General features: G+C 40.7%; 1 protein-coding gene across 1 annotated transcript in view; it reads left to right on the top strand.

Annotated features, from left to right (window-relative positions):
* LOC118385852 (low-density lipoprotein receptor-related protein 1B-like) overlaps positions 1-23,200 on the top strand; it is a 359,442-nt gene that overhangs the window by 42,421 nt on the left and 293,821 nt on the right. Inside the window, exons 4-5 of the mRNA XM_052521799.1 lie at positions 10,465-10,584; positions 15,991-16,119. Of these exons, the coding sequence (XP_052377759.1) occupies positions 10,465-10,584; positions 15,991-16,119 (249 nt within the window). The remainder of the gene's footprint in view (positions 1-10,464; positions 10,585-15,990; positions 16,120-23,200) is intronic.

Genomic DNA, 23,200 nt, shown 5'->3' with positions numbered 1-23,200 from the left:
TACTAGGGCAACAACCAATACTTGCACCCCTTGGGGTTCCTGGGACCGAGTTTGGGAAATGCTGAGCTCAGAGCCAGGTTATGTCAGCAGTTGGCTCAGAGCCGGGTTAGTTGTTAGTTGAGAGACGGTTTAGGTTAGCGGTCAGCTCAGTCACTGTGTTTTCAGGTGGATGATGGGTTTATCTTTCCTTAGATAAAAAAGGTAACACTTTTTCAATAAGGTAACATTTGTAAAGGTTTTATAAAGAGGTTATAATTATGTTATTAATGATTATTTAATTGTTTGTAAATGCATTATATACCATTCATAAACAGTTATATTGCATTGTTCAAAATAGTGCAGTAACTGGTCAGTGTTTTCCAAAGAGTGAGCCAATATTTACCTATTATTTTATTTTCAATAGCACAGTTGAACAATAGTTATTTTCTCACTTTTGGGTGTGATGCATTGGTACTCTGTCCCAGGAACAGAAATGGTTGGTTTTCATGATGTGTCTTGATCCACCTTTGAAACCCTGATTCCCTGGCCAAATGTACATTCCTAACACATTCCCCCTTACCAGATTATTCCAACACACTTACCACTTCTCTGTGATAGTTCAAGTATAGTGAACACTCTGGTGTTAAATGGTAACCATAATACCTTTGGTTGGTGGAACAGTGGAGGAGGTATCCTCTCACAACGTTTAATGTTTTGGTCTTCATACCCACCACTAATTGACTGAACATTTAAAAAAAAGTTTTGAATCTTCTCATGAATGTAGTGATGAGGTACCCAATACTGCGTATAACACATGGGGTTGGTGGCACCTTAATTGGGAAGGACAGGCTCGTGGTAATGGCTGGAGCAGAATCAGGGGAATGGTTTCAAATACATCAAACACATGGTTTCAAGTGTTTGATGCCATTCCATTTGCTCCGTTCCAGCCATTATTATGAGCTGTCCTCCCCTCTGCCTCTTCCACTGGCGTATAAGTAAGTCTAAGCTCCGAGTGAACTCTAAAATCATCTATACATGATTTACCCACATGTATAACTGCTAAAAGGATGCCTTATTTTAAAGTCACAGACCTATAAATATTTATAGCTGAGTTACCAACATTTATAACTGCTAAAAGTATACCTTGTTTTAAAGTGACAGACCTATGAACATTTATATAACTGAGTTATAAACATTTATAGCTACTAAAATGCTACCTTATTTTAAAGTGGCAATACACTGACCATTAACAATTGAGTTACCAACATGTATAACTGTTGAATAGATATGTTTAACTCATTTATTAATGAGTTGCAAACATGTATAACATAATATAATCTCCTCAAACATGCAATATATAAGCGATCTTTAAAAAAATGTGTAGCCTATCATTGGTATGGTAGCCTAACTAATTCAGATAAACAGGGCATGTCTTTTTCTCCACTTCTTAACATTACAAGTCAGAATAGAAATGGACAACAGATTAACTGTTTAAAATACAATATGTGACTCACCACCTGAATTTGGTCTTATGTGGAAAAATGTGAAATTGGGTTTTGTTTTTTTACATTGTATAAAAGTAGAGACTCAGCACTACAAAATGGTATATCATACACTGCATAGGGTCTCATGGTCCCCTTCTGTGTTGTCATCTGTTTCTTTCTGGTTAAGAATTTATTTTCCAATCCTGGAGTCTGAGACCTTATGAGAATATGTGGGAGAGAAGAGGAATTTATGACAATTTAGCATAGACACTCTAGCTATACAACTCTACTATAATCATTATCATGATTTATACCATTTAGGCTTAGCTAGTTAAGTTATCCACTGTTAGCTAATAATAATTGCTAGTTTTTAACTTGCTAACACTAATAGCTAGATACACCAGATTAAAGGGGTTAGCTAGTTATCACAATTGTGTCTAATTTACTAGCTAGTTAGCTAGTTAGTAAGTTAGTCGGTCCATCTCTTCTGTCTGGCCTTTGCACACTTCTCAAAGCCACGCCCATCCTGATTGCTCACTATGCACTGTCACAATGTAAGTGTCAAACAACATTCTGGGCATGTTCTAGGTCATCTTTATATTCAGCGCAATTCACCGATGGGCAGATCTCACAAAGTCAGGGGAATTTCTTCAAAACTAGCAAACCACATCAATATTATGAAATCAAACTTTATTTGTCACATGCGTTAAATACAACAGGTGTAAACCTTACTGTGAAATAGTTACTTACAAGCCCTTCACCAACAATGCAGTTTAAGAAAGAGATAAGAAAATATTTACAAAATTAACTAAAGTAAAAAATTATTTTAAAAAGTAACAATAAAATAACGATAAAAAGGCTATATACAGGGGTACCGGTACCGAGTCAATGTGCGGGGGTACAGGTTAGTCGAGGTAATTTGTACATGTAGGTCGTGGTAAAGTGACTATGCATATATAATAAACAACGCGAAGCAGCAGTGTAAAAAAAATACATGGAGGAGGGGGGTGTCAATTTAAATAGTCTGAGTCTTATGGCTGCTCGGCCTCCAACCGCAAGGCAATACAGAGGGTTGTGCGTATGGCCCAGTACATCACTGAGGCTAAGCTGCCTGCCATCCCAGACCCCTACAACAGGTGGTGTCAGAGGAAGCCCCTAAAAATTGTCAAAGACCCCAGCCACCACAGTCATAGACTGTTCTCTCTACTACCGCATGGCAAGTGGTACCGGAGTGCCAAGTCTAGGACAAAAAGGCTTCTCAACAGTTATTACCCCCAAGCCATAAGTCTGGTAGGCTCACGTCATTGGGCAGCTCGCAGCTGGGTTTCCCTTTGTAGTCCGTAATAGTTTTCAAGCTCTGTGTCAGAGTGTGCGCAACTGGTCAAATGAAGTCAGGTGCAGGAGAGCAGAGATGAGTGAACAGGCACACTTTAATCAGGCAGAGGAAAACAGCCGGATGCAACTATGTCAACACTCTGGACCAAGGAAAAAGCCATAGCGCACAAAATCACACAACATGGTACAAAATAACAAAACCACGGGTTAACAATATCCGGCGCAAAACCAGCCTGAAGTGACACACACATAACAAATGAACAAAACCACACACAGACATGGGGGGGAACAGAGGATAATATACACGTAGAGTGATGAGGGGATGTAATCCAGGTGTGCGGAAAAACAAGACAAAACAAATGGAAAATGAAAGCGGCGATGGCTAGAAGACCGGTGACGTCGATCGCCGAACACCGCCCGAACAAGGAGAGGGACCGACTTCGGCGGGAGTCGTGACACTCTGCCACATCCGACGAGCGTCAGGGCCAGTGTAGTAGGATTGTGTCTCGCTCCTTGAAATCGGCAGCTGTAGCCTTTAGCTCGATATTGATGTTGCCTGTAATCCATGGCTTCTGGCTGGGATATGTATGTATGGTCACTGTGGGGACGACGTCGTCGATGCACTTATTGATGAAGCCGATGACTGAGGTGGTAAACTCCTCAATGCCACTGGATGAATCTCGGAACATATTCCAGTCAGTGTTAGCAAAACAGTTCTGTAGCGTAGCATCGCGTCATCTGACCACTTCTGTATTGAGCAAGTAACTCGTACTTTCTGGTATAGCTTTTGTTTGTTAGCAGGAATCAGGAGGATAGAATTATGGTCAGATTTGCCAATTGGAGGGCGAGAGAGAGCTTTGTATGCGTCTCTGTGTGTGGAGTAAATGTGGTCTAGAATTTTTTTCTTTGGTTGCACATGTGACATGTTGGTAGAAATTTGGTAAAATGGATTTAAGCTTGCCTGCATGAAAGTCCATGGCCACTAGGAGCGCTGCTTCTGGATGAGCATTTTCTTGTTTGCTTATGGCCTTATACAGCTGGTTGAGTGCAGTCTTAGTGCCAGCATCAGTTTGTGGTGGTAAATAGACTGCTACGACTAATAAAGATGAGAACTCTCTTGATAGATAGTGTGGTCTACAGCTTATCATAAGGTACTCTACCTCAGGCGTGCAATAACTCAGGACTTCTTTAAGATTAGACATCGCGCACCGACTGTTACTGACAAATAAACACACATCGCCGCCCCACGTTTTACCATATGTAGCTTCTCTGTCCTGCCGATTCATGGAAAATCCCGCCAGCTCTATAATTTCCGTGTCGTCTTTCAGCCAAGACTCGGTGAAACATAAGATATTACAGTTGTTAATGTCCCATTGGTAGGATAATCTTGATCGTAGATTATACATTTTGTTTTCTAACGATTGCACGCTGGCCAATAAAACGGATTGCAGTGTGGGTTTACTCACTCGCCTATGAATTCTCAGAAGGCCGCACGACCCTTTTCTCAGTCTTTTCTTCACGCAAATGACGGGGATTTGGGCCTGTTCCTGAGATAGCAGTATATCCTTTGCGTCGGACTCGTTAAAAAAAATAATCTTTGTCCAGTTTGAGGTGAGTAATCGCTTTTCTGATGTTTATTTTCGGTCATAAGAAACGGTAGCAGCAACATTATGTACAAAATAAGTTAAAAAATAAGTTTCAAACAACGCGAAAATACTAACAAAATAGCACAATTGGTTAAGAGCACGTAAAATGGCAGCCATCCCCTCTCATCTTCAGATGAGGCTTTCGTTCCTAGAATAAATACGGTGCATTCGGAAAGTATTCAGACCCCTTCCCCTTTTCCACATTTTGTTACGTTACAGCCTTATTCTACAAAAATATGTATATTTGTTTTTCCTCATCAGTCTACACACAATAGACCATAATAACTAGGCAAAAACAAGTTTTTCGACATTTTTGCAGATGTATAAAAAATAAATATCCTTAATACCTTATTTACATAAGTATTCAGACCATTTGATATGAGACTCAATATTGAGCTCAGGTGTATCCTGTTTCCATTGATCATCCTTGAGATGTTTCTACAAATTAATTGGAGTCCACTTGTGGTAAATTCAATTGATTGGACGTGACTATCTGTACAGTAAATTTACCAATGCATCATAAGGGTTTCAAACGTGGGTCAAAAATACATTGTGGGAGCTGACCATTGGTCTGAAAACAAACTATTTCTGTTCCTGATGAGGAAATTAGAAAATAGCAATTGTTTAACTGTGCAAGCATTGAAAATAAGGTTGCATGGTGTGCTCCCGAGTGGCGCAGTGGTCTAAGGTACTGCATCTCAGTGCTTGAGGTGTCACTACAGACACCCTGGGTCAATTATAGGGCGGTGCACAATTGGCCCAGCGTTGTCCGGCTTTGTCTGGTGTAGGCTGTCATTGTAAATAAGAATTTGTTCTTGCCTAGTTAAATAAAGGTTACATACAGTACATAAGGGTTCAATATCATAGGCATTTGAAAGTGCATTTATAAGTCGTTAATAGCTGGAGGTAAATAGTGGCTCACTATTTGGTAAGGACTGGAAATCACACTATTTTGACCCATTTATTGATGGTTTATAATGCATTTACAAATGATTAAATATCCATGACTATCATAGTTACAAACCCTTCCCCTTGTTACCAATAAATAAAATGCTATTTGGTCTACTCTGTGAATTCTTAGCTCAGGATGTTATTACCTACCCTCCCCCTATCCTAGGTTGAAAAGGACCTAAGATAGGCAATATCCTAGGTAATATCTCCAGTATTGTTCTCCAAATTATGAACTACACATTTAAAATGAAATGAGAACACCTGAAAGCATGTCCTTCCAGTTGGCCAAGTACATAGTCTATTTATCCGCTTCTATGTCTGAGCTTAAAAATGACAAAATACGTGTTATATTGCTCTGCACTCCATCTCCCTATGGGTGTAGCGATGCACTTTTCATCTGCTTTGCATCTCTCTGTAGCTGCTCCTCTACAGTAGTTAGTCCCTGATGCATAAGTGAAACGAATGCTATTTAAAATGTTTTTTTTTTTTACCTGTGACTGAGCAAACAAACCTCCAGCCAGCTATATAGAACACCTCTAGAGGTGATTAGAGGTGACTGCTCAATGATGCACTCAAAATATATAAAAACATATGAAGGGACATTATAACTGTCATGCACATAAAGGCTTTATGAATGCTACATTTAAGGTGGTACCCAAGGCTTGGCAGTTGCTCTAGCAACAGAGCAGAAGGCAGGCATCTCTCCTTACCCAGCCTTTTGTCTGGGAGTGAAATAGATGGTCTGGTGTCTGCTAGGAGATATGCGGATTAGCTTTGGTTTGGATATCTTTGGGCCCAGAGTCTAGTCGTTTTGCATGTTCTTTTCCCACAGAACAGGGAAGTATGCCAGTTAACACATCCTGAACGATAACGCCTGAATCTTACTGGGCATAGAAGAAAGGATCAAGAGAAACAATACTAGCGGGTGGGCTTTACAGAGTACATGCACCACAAAATACACAGACAGCTTGGTGCATTTGAGCTATTTCAACAAAGTATGTCTTTGTTACATAAATGACATGGTCTGTGTCAAATACAGCTCTTGCCAGTTAAATACAGTACATTTGGAAAGTATTCACAACCTTTGACTTTTTCCAAAACGTTGTTACGTTACAGCCTTATTCTAAAATTGATGATATAATTTTTTCCCTCGTCAATCTACACAGAATACCCCATAATGACAAAGCGAAAACAGGTTTTTCTAAATTTTTGCAATTGTTTTTATAAAAAATATAAAACAGAAATACCTTATTTACATAAGTAATCAGACCATTTGCTATGAGTCTCTAAACTGAGCTCAGGTGCATCCTGTTTCCAGTGATCATATTTGAGATGTTCCTACAACTTCATTGGAGTTCACCTGTGGTAAATTTAATTGAGTAGACATGATCTGGAAAGGCACACACCTGTAAGGTCCCACAGTTGACAGTGCATGTCAGAAAAAAACCAAGCCGAGGTCGAAGGATTTGTCTGTAGAGCTCCAAGACAGGATTGTGTCGCGCCTCAGATCTGGGGAAGGGTACCAGAAAAATCCTGAAGCATTGAAGGTCCCCAAGAACACAGTGGCTTCCATCATAAATGGAAGAAGTTTGGAATCACCAAAACTCTTCCTAGAGCTGGCCTCCCGGCCAAACTGAGGTAACAAAGAACCCGATGGTCACTCTGACAGTGCTCCAGAGTTCCTCTGTGGTGATGGGAGAAACTTCCAGAAGGACAACCATCTCTGCAGCACTCCACCAATCAGACCTTTATGGTAAAATGGCAAGACGGAAGCCACTCCTCAGTAAAAGGCACATGACAGCCGGCTTAGAGTTTGCGAAAGGCACATAAAGGACTCTCAGACCATGAGAAATAAGATTCTCTGGTCTGATGAAACCAAGATTGAACTCTTTGGCCTGAATGCCAAGCGTCACATCTGCAGGAAACCTGGCACCATCCCTACGGTGAAGCACAGTGGCAGAAGCATCATGCTGTGGGGATGTTTTTCAGTGGCAGGGACTGGGAGACTAGTCAGGATCGAGAGAAAGATGAACGGAGCAAAGTACAGAGAGATCCTTGATGAAAACCTGCTCCGGAGCGCTCAAGACCTCAGACTGGGGCTATGGTTCACCTTCCAACAGGACAACGACCCTAAGCACACAACCAAGACAATACAGGAGTGGCTTAGGGACAAGCCACGGAATGCCCTTGAGTGGCCCAGCCACAGCCATCTAACATCTCTGGAGAGACCTGAAAATAGCTGTGCAGCGATGCTCCCCATACAACCTGACGGAGCTTGAGAGGATCTGCAGAGATGAATGGGCGAAACTCCCCAAATACAACCCGTTATTGCTTTGTCATTATAGGGTATTGTGTGTAGATTGATGAAGTGCTTTGAAAGGTTGCTAATGGCTCACATCAACACCATTATACCAGAAACCCTAGACCCACCAATTTGCATACCGCCCAAACAGATCCTCAGATGATGCAATCTGTATTGCACTCCACACTGCCCTTTCCCACCTGGACAAAAGGAACACTTACGTGAGAATGTATTTCATTGAATACAGCTCAGCGTTCAACACCATAGTACCCTCAAAGCTCATCACTAAGCTAAGGATCCTGGGACTAAACACCTCCCTCTGCATCTGGATCCTGGACTTCCTGACAGGCCGCCCCCAGGTGGTAAGGGTAGGTAGCCACGCATCTGCCACGCTGATCCTCAACACTGGAGCTCCCCAGGGTTGCATGCTCAGTCCCCTCCTGTACTCCCTGTTCACCCCCGAGTGCATGGACTCCAACACCATCATTAAGTTTGCAGACAACACAACAGTGGTAGGCCTTATCACCAACAACAACGAGACAGCCTATAGGGAGGAGGTCAGAGACCTGGCCAGGTGGTGCCAGAATAACAACCTATCCCTCAACGTAACCAAGACTATGGAGATGATTGTGTACTACAGGAAAAAGAGGACTGAGCACACCCCCATTCTCATCGATGTGGCTGCAGGTTGAGAGCTTCAAGTTCCTTGGTGTCCACATCAACAACAAACTAGAATGGTCCAAACACACCAAGACAGTTGTGAAGAGGGCACGACAAAGCAACCTCAGGAACTAAAAAGACTTGGCATGGGTCCTGAGATGCTCAAAAGGTTCTACAGTGGTTGCATCACTGCCTGGTATGGCAATTGCTCTGCCTCTGACCACAAGGCACTACAGAGGGTAGTGCTTACGGCCCAGAGTTACGGTAGTATACATGTATGTATGAATGTGTGAGTGTGTGTGTGTGTGTGTATATTCATGTGTACTGTACAGCATTGCATTGGGATTCATACATAATGATTTCAAACATGCCTTTGAAATGAAATTATCCATCTGAGATGTCTTTATCCTTATTAGTTAATGTACTAGGTTCCAACAGCCACCCGGACAGCTTGTATTTTTCACCTGCCATCTATCCACCTGACCAATACATCTTCATGTGTCAGCAAGCAGCCTGCAAAGACACATAATGAAACATTAACTTCTAAAGCCTCTGTAAATCAATGAAGCATTCTACGCTTTTAAACTGTCAACTTCCTCTGTATAGTTAAGTAATAAGGCACTACGGGGGTTTGTGGTATATGGCCAATATACCAAGGCTAAGGGCTGTTCTTCTGAACGACGCAACGCAGAGTGCCTAGATACAGCCCTTAGCCGTGGTACATTGGCCATATACCACAAACCCCCGAGGTGCCTTATTGCTAATATAAACTGGTTACCAATGTAATTAGAGCAATCAAAATAAATGTTTCGTCATACTCGTGGTGTCCGGTTAGATAAACCACGGTTGTCAGCCAGTCAGCATTCACCACCCAGTTTATAAATGCATTTTAATTCCTAAATACAAGACCAATATAAATCAATTTATTTCTGTTCTGTTGGCTCTCTCCTACACAGATAGTGATGTTCTGAGGCTTTGGTTATTGTCTGAGCTCACTGATGTCTTCCTGTCTAAGCATAATGTTGTCAGGAGTTTGCTTGGTTCTGCCGAAAGGTTCCCAGATTGTTTTAATCACCAACTAGTGCTATGTTGTTGGTAACAGACAAAAACAAGTCAAATCAATGAGCAGCCTTCATCCTCACGGTTTCTATTTGACAGTAATTAATGTTCAGGGGCGGCATATCCATATTTTCAACAGTTAAAACGTTTTTTCTCTATTTTTGAAGCTCATTCTTTTCTATCTGTCACTTATTCCATTGAACATCTATCAAGTCTTAAATTGCCAGTTTTTTGTTCTGTTCTGTACAGAGAATGGTGTAACACAGAGAACATCCGTACAATAGAATGAACTCTAGCAGCTTGGGACAAGAGAAGTTGTCCCTCTCAGAACTGCTGTCATTTTTTATTCCAAGTAGACAAGTGTACTAGAATACAAGGTGTACCAAAAGTGTGCTAGAATACAAGGTGTACCAAAAGTGTGCTAGAATACAAGGTGTACCAAAAGTGTACTAGAATACAAGGTGTACCAAAAGTGTGCTAGAATACAAGGCTGATGTCTCCTTTGTTGTAAGTCCCACAAAGTCATTTTAGACTGCTTTGCTTGAGATAGACTAGCATCCTGGCCTGTACTGGGGATGTACTTGTACATCAAGCTGCCTCACGCTACAGAAAAAGGAGATATAGGCTCTATGGGACGTTCTTGCATATAGTATTTGTTCTATACTGTGAGCAGGGTTCTAAATTCAAGTTATAAATTGGTAGCACTGGTCACGACTGACACCAGCTGTCATCCTTGACGACTACAATATACTTAGGGTACTCTGCTTCAATTATTAGTATAATTGAGTGCAGCACAGTACATGCAGGTTCAGTCTGTAAATGGAAAAGTAATGTACTTTGATAATTTTTCTTCTCCTCTATTAGCTTCTGTGATTTCTCTGAGATTGTAAGAAGGCTGTCTGCAGAGAGAATATCTACTAATATCAGTTTAAAAGTTTTTAGAGTTAGCAGTTACATGAGCGGCTGTGTTCCCAACCATTTTGCATTTCCCAGAGACTGACAGTAACTGTTGCGCAACATACCTATTGATTCTCTCTCTCTCTATCAGAGCTGCTGTCAGCCTGCCATGAGCTGCGTTGCCGCTACGGCTGTGTCATGACGAGAAACGGCACCTTCTGTTTCTGCGCTGACGGCTTTGAGGTCAGCGAGGATGGGACAAGCTGCAGAGGTAGGATTCGTTAACCCTATCGCTCCTCTCTTTTCTCCTTCACCCTCTGCCAAACTTCTAAAATCACTAGCACAGGCAGGAGACCTGTTGGAAATGAGAACCATCTGTCTGCAGGGCAAGGAGTTCTTCCCTCAGACCCCTTAAGTAGCAGCCCAGTCCAGTCTGACAGCTGCTGTGACATATCAGAGGTCAGGTCAGTTTTGTAACCAATGTTTGGTTCATAATAATATATGCCATTTAGCTGACGCTTTTATCCAAAGCGACTTACAGTCATGTGTGCATACATTCTACGTATGGGTGGTCCCGGGAATCGAACCCACTACCCTGGCGTTACAAGCGCCATGCTCTACCAACTGAGCCACAGAAGGACCTCATGATGGCAATGGAGGACTAAAATAGACAAAATATTATAATATAGTTCTACTTTTCTAGTATATCTAAAGTTTACTATAAAAATACTATCATAAACCTTCAATACACTTTTTTCAGTCTTTAAGTATACTAAATGTTCACTATCATTAAACTTAAACACACAAAAATGTAATCCTGGTAAAAAAAATCCCTGTCTTAGGCCAGTTAGGATCACCACTTTATTTTAAGAATGTGAAATGTCAGAATAATAGTAGAGAGAATGATTTATTTCAGCTTTTATTTCTTTCATCACATTCCCAGTGGGTCAGACGTTTACATACACTCAATTAGTATTTGGTAGCATTGCCTTTAAATTGTTTCATTTGGGTCAAATGTTTTGGGTAGCCTTCCACAAGCTTCCCACAATAAATTGGGTGAATTTTGGCCCATTCCTCCTGACAGAGCTGGTGTAACTGTGTCAGGTTTTTAGGCCTCCTTGCTCACACACGCTTTTTCAGTTCTGCCCACACATTTTCTATAGGTTTGAGGTTACTTCAATACCTTGACTTTGTTGTCCTTTTAAGCCATTTTGCCACAACTTCGGAAGTATGCTTGGAGTCAATGTCCATTTGGAAGACCCATTTGCGACAAAGCTTTAACTTCATGACTGATGTCTTGAGATGTTGCTTCAATATATCCACGTAATTTTCCTACCTCGTGATGCCATCTATTTTGTGAAGTGCACCAGTCCCTCCTGCAGCAAAGTACCCCCACAACATGATGCTGCCACCCCCGTGCTTCACAGTTGGGATGGTGTTCTTCGGGCTGCAAGCTTCCCCCTTTTTCCTCAAAACATTATGTCCAAACAGTTCCCTTTTTGTTTCATCAGACCAGAGGACATTTCTCCAAAAAGTATGATCTTTGTCCCCATATGCAGTTGCAAACCGTATGGCGGTTTTTTATGGCGGTTTTGGAGCAGTGGCTTCTTCCTTGCTGAGCGGCCTTTCAGGTTATGTCGATATAGGACTTGTTTTACTGCGGATATAGACACTTTTGTACCTGTTTCCTCCAGCATCTTCACAAGGTCCTTTGCTGTTGTTTTGAGATTGATTTTCACTTTTCGCACCAAAGTAAGTTCATCTCTAGGAGACAGAATGCATCTTCTTCCTGAGCGGTAAGATGGCTGCCTGGTCCCATGGTGTTTATACTTGCGTACTATTGTTTGTACAGATGAACGTGGTACCTTCAGGCATTTGGAAATTGCTCCCAAGGATGAACCAGACTTGTGGAGGTCTACAATTTTTTTCTGAGGTCTTGGCCTATTTCTTTTGATTTTCCCATGTTGTCAAGCACAGAGGCACTGAGTTTGAAGGCAGGCCTTGAAATACATCCACAGGTACAACTCCAATTGACTCAAATTATGTCAATTAGCCTATGAGAAGCCTCTATAGCCATGACATCATTTTCTGGAATTTTCCAAGATGTTTAAAGGCACAGTCGACTTTGTCTATGTAAACTTCTGACACACTGGAATTGTGATACAGTGAATTATAAGTGAAATTATCTGTCTGTAAACAATTGTTGGAAAAATGACTTGTGTCATGCACAAAGTAGATGTCCTAACCGACTTGCCAAAAGTATAGTTTGTTATCAAGCAATTTGTGTCGTGGTTGAAAATTTTTTTTAATGGCTCCAACCTAAGTGTATGGAAACTTCAGACTTTAACTGTATGTATATATATATATTTATATATTTTTATGATACTCTGTGAGTGATCAATCTGTCACGTCCGTCGTATGAATGAGACCAAGGGTAACCGTGAGTAGAGTTCCACATGTTTTTAATAAAAACAAAACTCAGCAAAACAAAACAAACATGCACAAACAAACGCTATACGAATAGTGCAGACAGTCAACTAAACATAGACAAGATTCCACAAACACCAAAGGGAAATGGCTACCAATATATGATCCCCAATCAGAGACAACGATAAACAGCTGCCTCTGATTGGGAACCATATCAGGCCACCATAAACATACAAATCACCTAGACCTACAATAACCTAGACATACAAAAACCCTAGACATTACAAAACCCCTAGACAATACAAAAACTAGCGTACCCACCCTAGTCACACCCTGACCTAAACAAAATGTGGTCCTTCTGTAGCTCAGTTGGTAGAGCATGGCGCTTGTAACGCCAGGGTAGTGGGTTCGATTCCCGGGACCACCCATACGTAGAATGTATGCACACATGACTGTAAGTCGCTTTGGATAAAAGCGTCCGCTAAATGGCATATATTATATTATTATTATTATTAAAATATAAAGAAAACAGAGATAGGTCAGGGCGTGACACAATCAATAAAATGTATATATAAAGCCCTTTTTTTTACATCAGCAGAGCAATGGAGATGTAGAAGCACAGTGGCTAGGAAAAACTCTAGAAAAGGAGGAACCTAGGAAGAAACCTAGGAACCTAGGAAGAAACATAGAGAGGAACCAGGCTCTGAGAGGTAGCCAGTCCTCTTCTGGCTGTGCCGGATAGAGATTAAGTACACTAAAAGTATACAGTGCCTTGCAAAAGTATTTATACCCCTTTGATTTCTTCAGATTTTATTGTGTTACAAAGTGGAGTTAAAACTGTAAAACTTGTTTTGGTCAACAATTTTCTCAAAATACTATAATGTCAAAGTGGAAGATGTATAAAAAAATGGTAAGATCAATACAAATTTGGTTAGTCAAGCCTCAATTAGTTCAGGAGTACAATATAGCTTAACAAATCACATAATTTGTTAGATGCTCACTCTTTGTGAAATAATAAGGGTTGGCGTGGTTTTTAAATGACTAATCCTTCCACTGTTCACCATACATACAACATCTGTAAGGTCCCTTAGGCAAGTATTGAATTTCAAGTACAGATTCAACTACAAAGACCAGGAAGCCTTTCGAAACCCTCATAAATAATGGCATTGATTGGTAGATAGGTAACAATATCAAATGAGACATTGAATATCTCTTTAATGACGGTGAAGTTAATAATTATGCTGTGGATTATGTATACACTACCTTCTGAACTGAGCTGCAGGACAGGAATGGGATGTTACCAAAACATGCATCTTGTATGCAATACGGCACTAAAGTAATACTGCAACAACAACAGAAAACACGGCGAAGGAACACACTTTTTGGCCTAAATGCAAAGTCTTATGTTTGGGGCAAATCCAACACAACACATCACTGATTAACTGCCTCCAAGCATGGTGCTGGCTGCATAATGGTATGTGTATGCTTGACATATTGGGGCGTTTGTCAGGGTAAAAAGAAACAGGATGGAGCTAAGCACAGGCAAAATCCTAGAGGAAAACCTGCTTCAGTGTGCTTTACACCAGACACTAGTTGAGGAATTCAACTTTCAGTAGGACAATAACCTACAACACATGGCCAAATCTACAAATCTACACCAAGAAGACCAAGTGACTAAGTTACAGTTTTGACTTAAAATGCCTTGAAAAGCTATGGCAAGACTTGATGTTCCCCAACATCTTGACAGAGCTTGAAGAATTATGTAAATGATTATAGGCTAATATTGTACAATCCAGGTGTTCAAAGCCCTTATACGCTTACCCAAGAAGACACAAAGGTGTTTCAAACATGTATTGACTCAGGGAGCAGAATACTTACGCAATGACTATGTTTTAGTTATTATATTTCTATCAATCTTTTTTTTTTTAAATACAAATAGTCTTATACTGACATAACAGATTATGTTGTGTAGATTTTTGACCAAAAATTACAATTACATCCATTTTTATCCCACTTTGTTACAATAAAATGTGAAGAAATCCTAGGGGTATGAATAATTTTGTAAGGCACTGTAGTTTCAGTGCCAATAATGAGTCCTGAAGTACTTTCTTTGAGTTCAGAAGAGTGGAGAAGGTTGGCAATGATAACAATTGTTTATTCCACATGAGGAAACATGCACAGCTGAGGAACATGCTTCCTGGGAGTATACTGTTTTGTATCTCAGGAAAATATACTGAAGTATACTTTTAAAAAAGTAGATTTAACTTAAATGTCCACAAAATATTGCATACGTTCAAAATACATGTTCCAAAAAATTGCATATTACCCAGCATCCTTTTCAGCAGCTGAAGTTTTGATTCATGATATTGTTCCTCATATTTAGCTTATTGAAATGTTTTAATTTTCAAACTGAATGATGTTGTACTTTTAATTGCACATTACATGTTACACATTTTATTGAAATGTTAATTTATCACCATAATATCACTAAAGTGTGAAATCCAACTAGTGCAAGGTTATTATGCATATTACTTATAAGTTGCTGCCCCAGCTATAGTTGTTTTGCAAATAGCATGTTAACATTGGTTTATAAGATTATTTGGTATGTCAAGGTAACATTTACATGGCTAATTAAAACATCAAATGTGGTTAATGAATGAAAGACTATACCTGGAATGGTATTAAAATACCATTTTATTATACTTCAAATTTAGGAGAACTATACATAAAATGTAATTAAGGTGTATTGAAAGTATATTTGTTTTGCTCATTATCTAATATACTAACAATATACTTAAGTACAAACATGTATTTAATATACTTAAATGCTAATAAATAACAAATAAAATGGACATTAAAAACATTAAATATATTTTAATTGTTCCAATTTAGATCATTTTAAATATACTTAAGTATATTTATCACAGACTTATGTAAATATATTAAAATATATTAATGAAGTATTTTTTAAGTATTTATAAATATATTTATGTTTTGCATGGGTGGCTACAGCTCATACAGTATGACTATGAGGCTAGGAATATGCCTGTAGCATAAAGAGTAGAAAATAGTGCCTGAAGTGACAGTTTTCACACTACAGGATCCAATGACTTTCCAACGTAAGTTCCTTGGTTGTGTGGTAACCATTTCTAAGGTGGTACAGTGAGGGCCACATTAAGTATACTTTATGTATTTGGGTCATGTTTGAGCACACCTAATTTGTTAGAAATGGCTCTCCCTTTCTGCTCAGATTATGATGAATGTGCTGTGTACGGAGCATGTAGCCAAACCTGCCTGAACACCTACGGCTCATATAGATGCAGCTGTACAGAGGGATACATCTTACAGAATGACAGAACATCCTGCACAGCCAAACAAGGTAAGACTAAGAGAACTGTATTACAAACAACATAATCTGCATATATGCCATGTATTCTTCATTTCTATTAATAAACATAGACGATACAATGTTGGTTCTTCGTTCAACCATTCTGGGTGTCGGTATATGATTAGGCCTAGTTCATCGTAAACTTGTTTTTCAGCATTGGGTAGCTTCAGTAGAGGAACTATTCATTTGTTCCACCACTGACCACATCTATCTTTCCCCGAGTGGCGCAGCTGTCTAAGGCACCGCATCTCAGTGCTAGAGGGGTCACTATAGACACCCTGGTTTGAATCCAGGCTGTATCACAACCGGCCGTGATTGGGAGTCCCATAGTGTGGTGCAAAATTTGCCCAGCGTCTTCAGTGTTTGCCCGGTGTACTGTAGGCCGTCATTGTAAATAAGAATTTTTTCTTTTCTGACTTATCCAGTTGAATAACAAATAGATCTGCCACCAGGGAATGTGGTAGTAGACATAGTCAGGTTAGGATAATGACAGATTTAAGGATTCTAAGGTTTTAACTGGTAACCATCTCAACACTCTGGGAGAGTTTTGTGGTGAGACAATGCCCGGTGTTGCCTTGATTTATGTTATGGTCCAATAACTGGCAAACAAAGCAGCACACCGAGCTGGGGAGAGTCGCACTGTTGCTAGTTTTAATCAATGTGACTGGTTTCCTACCAGGAATAAACTGAATATGATTACCCATAAACTTAACTGAACCTAATGTTCACACACATTAATATTAATTTAGCAGAGAAAAATTGCAGTACAGGGATAACTATGGGTTTACCATTAGTTGTATAAGCTCACAAATATAAATTTAAGGAGCATATTTTCTCAGAGGCCATGAGATGGGGATATGTAGAGAATGAAAAACATATTAAAACTTCTTAAGGATGACACAGAATATAGTTCCACTGCAGGAACATCAATCAGCGGAAATTTCAGAGCGCCACCTATAGTTTTTGATAAAACTCAAACTTTCCTTAAAACACACATTCAAGGTAATGAATTAAAGCTACACTCGTTGTGAATCTATCCACCAAGTCAGATTTGTAAAATGCTTTTCGGCGAAAGCATGAGAAGCTATTATCTGATAGCATGCACCCCCAAAATACTGCAACGTCACCTAAAACGACAGATTTTGCGGTAGCCGGCACTACCCAAAACGCAGAAATAAAATATAAAACATTCATTACCTTTGACAAGCTTCTTTCTTGGCACTCCTAGATGTCCCATAAACATCACTATTGGGTATTTTTTTTCGATTAAATCGGTCCATATATAGCCTAGATATCGATCTATGAAGACTGTGTAATCAAGGAAAAAACAGAGTTTGATAACGCAACGTCATTTTTTTAAATGAAAAAAGTCGACGATAAACTTTCACAAAACACTTCGAAATACTTTTGTAATGCAACTTTAGGTATTAGTAAACGTTAATAATCTATCAAAATGATCACGGGGCGATGTATATTCAATAGCTCCACGTCCTGATATCATGTCCAAATATTTCTCAACCAAAACATCCGGTCGGAGACCGGAAGAAATGCGCTGCCTCGTGTCTGTTTGACCAAGAAACAAATCCGAGACAAATGACAAGACTGTTGACATCGTGTGGAAGCTGTAGGTATTGCAACCTCGGCCCCATTTAATGTGGTTTCTTTTCAACAATACATTCAAGTGGCGCATTGATATATTTTCCAGTTTTCAGTGATCAGATTTTCTTGCGTTTTTCGATGAAACGCACGTTCTGTTATAGTCACAGCCGTGATTTAACCAGTTTTAGAAACGTCAGAGTGTTTTCTATCCACACATACTAATCGTATGCATATACTATATTCCTGGCATGAGTAGCAGGACACTGAAATGTTGCGCTATTACAGTCAGTGCATTCAACCAAGGTTGATAAAATAAAAATGTATAATTACATTTCAGCGGACACTCTTGTCCAGTGAAACTTAAGTGGACACTATTTCCATACTTGTCCCCAATGGGAATCAAACCCACAACCCTGGCATTGCAAGTGCCAACCAACTGAGCCACACAGGACAATATCACAGTTGTAGCAAGTAAAATATTTGTGTAACCGTTACTGAAAATGTTGCTGTAGTTAAGGATACTTTTTTTTTTTTCAATTTTGACTGTGTGGTTTCGGGGGGAAAAAGTGGTGTTTCATTGGTGGGGGTGGCCATGTTGTTGGGGATCAGAAATGTCCTTTACAAGTGAAACAGATTGACGTTTCCAGGGTGAAAGCAGTGCAGAAAGTGTCTTATGGTGAGGAATGTAGAGGATGGTGGAAAAATCCCTGTGAGTAGTAGGCCAGTACAAAGTGACCCGAACAGTTTGTGCTTTAGTAAGGTTGACTTCTTGGCGTTTATTGCTATTGTCATTAAATATGGAAAGGAAATCCCAGAAGTTTGAATTGGTAGTAACAGCAGCAGAGAAGATTTTGGATATCAGAGTTTTTAGTGCAGAAAAACTACAGTGTAGGATCTGTTGGGGCGTGTTGGGGATAGTGGTACAGTGCCAACAGAAAGTATTCACACCCCGTGACTTTTTCCACATTTTGTTGTGTTACAAATTGGCTATCCCATTCAACAGTACAATTAATGTTATTGTTAGTATTGCTGTCATTTTTATTAGATAAACATATTATAAAAAATAAAAATAAAAATTATTACATTTACATTTTGTGTCACTGGCCTACACACAATACCCCATAATGTCAAAGTGGAATTGTGTTTTTAAAAATGCTTACAAATGAAAAAATGAAAAGCTGAAACGTCTTGAGTCAATAAGTATTCAACCCCTTTGTAATGCCAAGCCTAAATATTTTCAGGAGTAGAATTGTGCTTAACAAGTCATATAATAAGTTGTATGGACACTGTGTGCAATCATAGTGTTTAAAACATTTTTTTTTATCCTTGTCTCTGCACCTTCCATAAACAATTATCTGTAAAGGCAGTGGCGGTCGGTGCTGTTTAAAATGAGGGAGGACGCAGAAATGTTTTATGAACATGGACTCATTTCTATTACATTTCTATTATTATTGGATGACAGTCATTCATATTCCATTCAACCAGCTCAATATAACATTGATGGTTTAGGCTACTACATAATACTCACATTTTCCATATACCCATCATGATGTTGCTATAACCTAGCCTATAATGAAAGTTTACAACGTAGGTGCACACAGGTCTAGAGACATTTGAGTAATCAAGGTGGCAGACATTCATTATGGCCTCGCACACTAGCTAGCTGCCCAGAAAGACTCACAGTTGTAATCGTTGCCAAAGGTGATTCTAACATGCATTGGCTCAGAGGTGTAAATTAGATATTTCTGTATTTTGCTAAAACTTCTCCAAAAATACTACCTCATGAAGCTGGTTGAGAGAATGCGAAGAGTGTGCAAAGCTGTCATCAAGGAAAAGGGTGGCTACTTTGAAGAATCTCAAATATAAAATATATTTAGATTGGTTTACTACTTGGTTGCTACTTGATTCCATATGTGTTATTTCATAGTTTTCATGTCTTCAGTAATATTTTTCAATGTAGAAAATAGTAAAAATATGGAAAAACGTTGCAAATGATTAGTACTTGTTATTTGTAGCGTTCTGACAGATGACTCTGAATACCCAGTAGGCTCTCCAATGCCATTTCCAAAACGACAAATTCACTCTCCTTTCCGCTTTCAAAGTATGGCAGTTTGGGTCTGGGAATTCCATAGGCTAAGGCTACTAGAAGTTTCATAATGTTGGCTCCCTCTTCTGGTTGCATGAAGGATAAACCCGGGACATCTGATGAGCCCACCGTGGCCTCATTGGGCCGGTCCCCTACTGTCCCAGACCCTCCATTTGTGGCAGTCGGAATTGGGTGAGAGCCCTCCGACCTGATGTTTGAGAAGTAGCCTGGCCCTGGATGAAAGGAACGATTTGCCGTGGTTGGTAATTGGCCCAGGGTAAAAAAGCTCACTCAAACACAATTGAAGGCCTGGATCACTTCAGGTGAGCGATGCTACAAGTGTGCCCGTAGCCATAAGGCGGAGACCTGCACATTGAGGAAACCCTGCAACCGCTGTAAAGAAATCTATCTCACGTGTTACATGATGTAATTCCCCAAGCACAGAAGGAGCAGAGTATGCTCATGGTAGGAGCTGCAAAGGAGCTGTACCTCGACCAGCAGAACCGGTTTCCAAGGGTCATGTTGAAGGTGGTCAAGGTCACTCTGCAAAGTGAAGGGAGAAGCATTGATACATTTGCCGTTCTCGATGATGGGTCAGAAAGAACAATCATTCTCACGGCGGCCACCCGTCAGCTTAACCTGGAGGGACCCCCGAGACCCTTAATCTCAGAACGGTGCGACATGATGTTATCCAAATGAAAGCATTTCACCTTCAGGAAACAGGGACGTGGCCTATAACATCACCAATGCCTTCACGGCAGATGGCTTGAATCTCGCAGAGCACTCCTGCCCAGTAAGTGTTCTACAGAAACAATATCCTCATCTACGAGGATTGCCTCTTCCTAACCTGGCCAGAGTAGCTCCACTTATCCTGATTGGGTCAGACCACCCACATCTCATCACCCCGACTGAGCCTATACGAGCTGGACCAGAAGGAGGGCCCATTGCTGTCCATACATCCTTGGGTTGGGCTGTGCAAGGTCCAGCCCATCTACTTCTCTCCACCCAAGCTGTACAGTCACAGCAAGTCCTCTTCACCAGAAGCAATCCAGATCCATCCCTCTGTGCAGCTACTGACCTCCTTCGGAATGTTGAGATGCTCTGGACGATGGACACCTTCTCCCACCGGAAGCTACAGGAGGTCACTCGTTCGAAACATAACTCCTATGCATTAGACCTCCTGGAGAAGAGCACCACCACCACTGAAATGTATGGCGTTCACAGGTATGCGACCCCACTGCTACTGGTGCCCAACCATCCTCCTCTGGCAACCACAACACGGGCTGTACTCCTCACTACTGTGTGTAACTGAGCGACGCCTGGTGAAGAATCCTGAGCTTGCTGAAGTTCATAACCGAGAGATTCATAACCTTGTGAAGGCAGGCTATGTCACAAAAGTGACTGCTCATGAAGAGGGAAACCCACTCAGCGAGTCCTGGTATCTCCCTCACCATGTTATCCAGCAACAGCTCTCCCTGACCTAGTGACAAAACTGTCACTGAAACTGTCTTGAGGACCGTCCTGATTGAGGTGGAAGGGATTCTGAACTCCAAACCCTTGGGATATGTCTCTGCAGACATCGCTGACCCCGATCCGGTTACACCGAATATGCTCTTGATGGGATGCCGAGATGCGTCACTTCCTCAAGCCATGTATGCTGATACCAACCTCGTAGGCAGACGCCGGTGGCGACACAGCCAGATCTTAGCTGACCATTTTTGGACCTGATTCATTCTGGATTACCTACCAAGTCTACAGCACAGAGAGAGAAATGGCCAGCCTCGAAACTGGCCAAGTAGTAATGATGGTGGACCCTCAGCTGCCTCTAACTAAAACCATGCCTGGGACCGATGGTCGTGTTAGATCAGTGGAGATCCAGGTGAAGAACCGGACATATATCCGGCCAGTTGCCCGACTAATTCCTCTCCCTGAGATGACAGAGGACGGGGAGCAATGAGCCTTTTTTGAGGAGTGTGGAATTTAACACATTTCCAGGGTGGCTGTAGAAATGGCCCATGGAGTTGGTGGAATAATCCTTTAATTCACTGCCATTTACTCAGCTGGGCCAGGGGTGCTTTAATTAGGTCAAGTGGAAATGTCCGACAGATCTCAACTCCATAAAAAGAGGAAATTGCCATCACCTGATCTAGCTGCTTTCTCTTCCTTAACTCAGTCTGATCCAGAAGTTCTGTGCGTCCGTGAATCCACGTAAGTCCACCAACTCTGTTACCTTTTCATCTGAATTATCTGTGGCGATCAGGGGAGTGGGCCATCAGTTATTGCTTATCGTTATTATTGCGGAGCGCGGCTTGGAGCGCACGCTTCAAACATATTGTGTAATGTGAATTGTCAATGATCACGGCCCTACGGATCCTCATAGGCCAATTATGCAAGCGATTTGGTTAATATGTAATGAAATTAATTATATGTACACATGAAGACAATTGAAAGGGTGAAATGAGAAACGTCATTGTTTGCTAACTGATCGACTTTGATACCAAACTAATGGGGATTATAGATTGAATAACCATTCACTGCTTGTATTCTATCATGATTTATGATAAATGGTTACGAGCCTAAATGACTCATGAATGATTACTATTGACTTCTTAATGAACTGGACTGTTGAACTCCCTAAATTATGTTAATAATGAATGATATGATCTTTGATTATGAATTGATTGGATACATGTTATTTGTTTCCTTTGTGATGCAGCACAGACTACTCAGTAAATATACCACTTTATGGTTAAAGGAATTCCTGCCTCAGTCTCATCCGTTCTCTGTCATCTGACACGTGACCACCTGTTCACCTTCACTGTCAGTCATCCTACCTGTCCAGCTACCCACACAGATTCCATTAATCTTTCAGGTACTGTATATAGGTTAACATGGCGGTGCAATTTCGTTTTTTTTTGTGTACAAATGTGCAACGCACTTTCCAAACTGTGAAAGGCAACAAAACGCAACAAAGCGTTTAGTCTGCTGGAAAACCACGCAAAGAAGAAGACATTTTATGATATACAGTGCATTCGGAAAGTATTCAGACCCCTTCCCTTCTTCCACATTTTGTTACATTACAGCCTTATTGTAACATTTATTAAACAATTTTCCTAGAGCTGGATGCCCGAACAAACTGAGCAATCAGGGGAGAAGTGCCTTGGTCAGGGAGGTGACAAAGAACTCGATGGTGACTCTTACAGAGCTCTAGAGTTCCTCTGTGGAGATGGGAGAACCTTCCAGAAGGGCAACCATCTCTGCAGTGCTCCATCGTGGAAGCCACTAAAAGGAACATGGTAGCCAACTTGGGCATGGTCTTGTTTCTATTACAGCATATTGGATGACTGTCATTCCTATTCCATTCACCCATGTCAATGTAACAGCGAT

The sequence above is a fragment of the Oncorhynchus keta genome, chromosome 7, assembly GCF_023373465.1.
Source record: "Oncorhynchus keta strain PuntledgeMale-10-30-2019 chromosome 7, Oket_V2, whole genome shotgun sequence".
In the NCBI taxonomy this organism is placed as follows: domain Eukaryota; kingdom Metazoa; phylum Chordata; class Actinopteri; order Salmoniformes; family Salmonidae; genus Oncorhynchus; species Oncorhynchus keta.
This window is presented reverse-complemented; position numbering and strand designations above follow the sequence as displayed.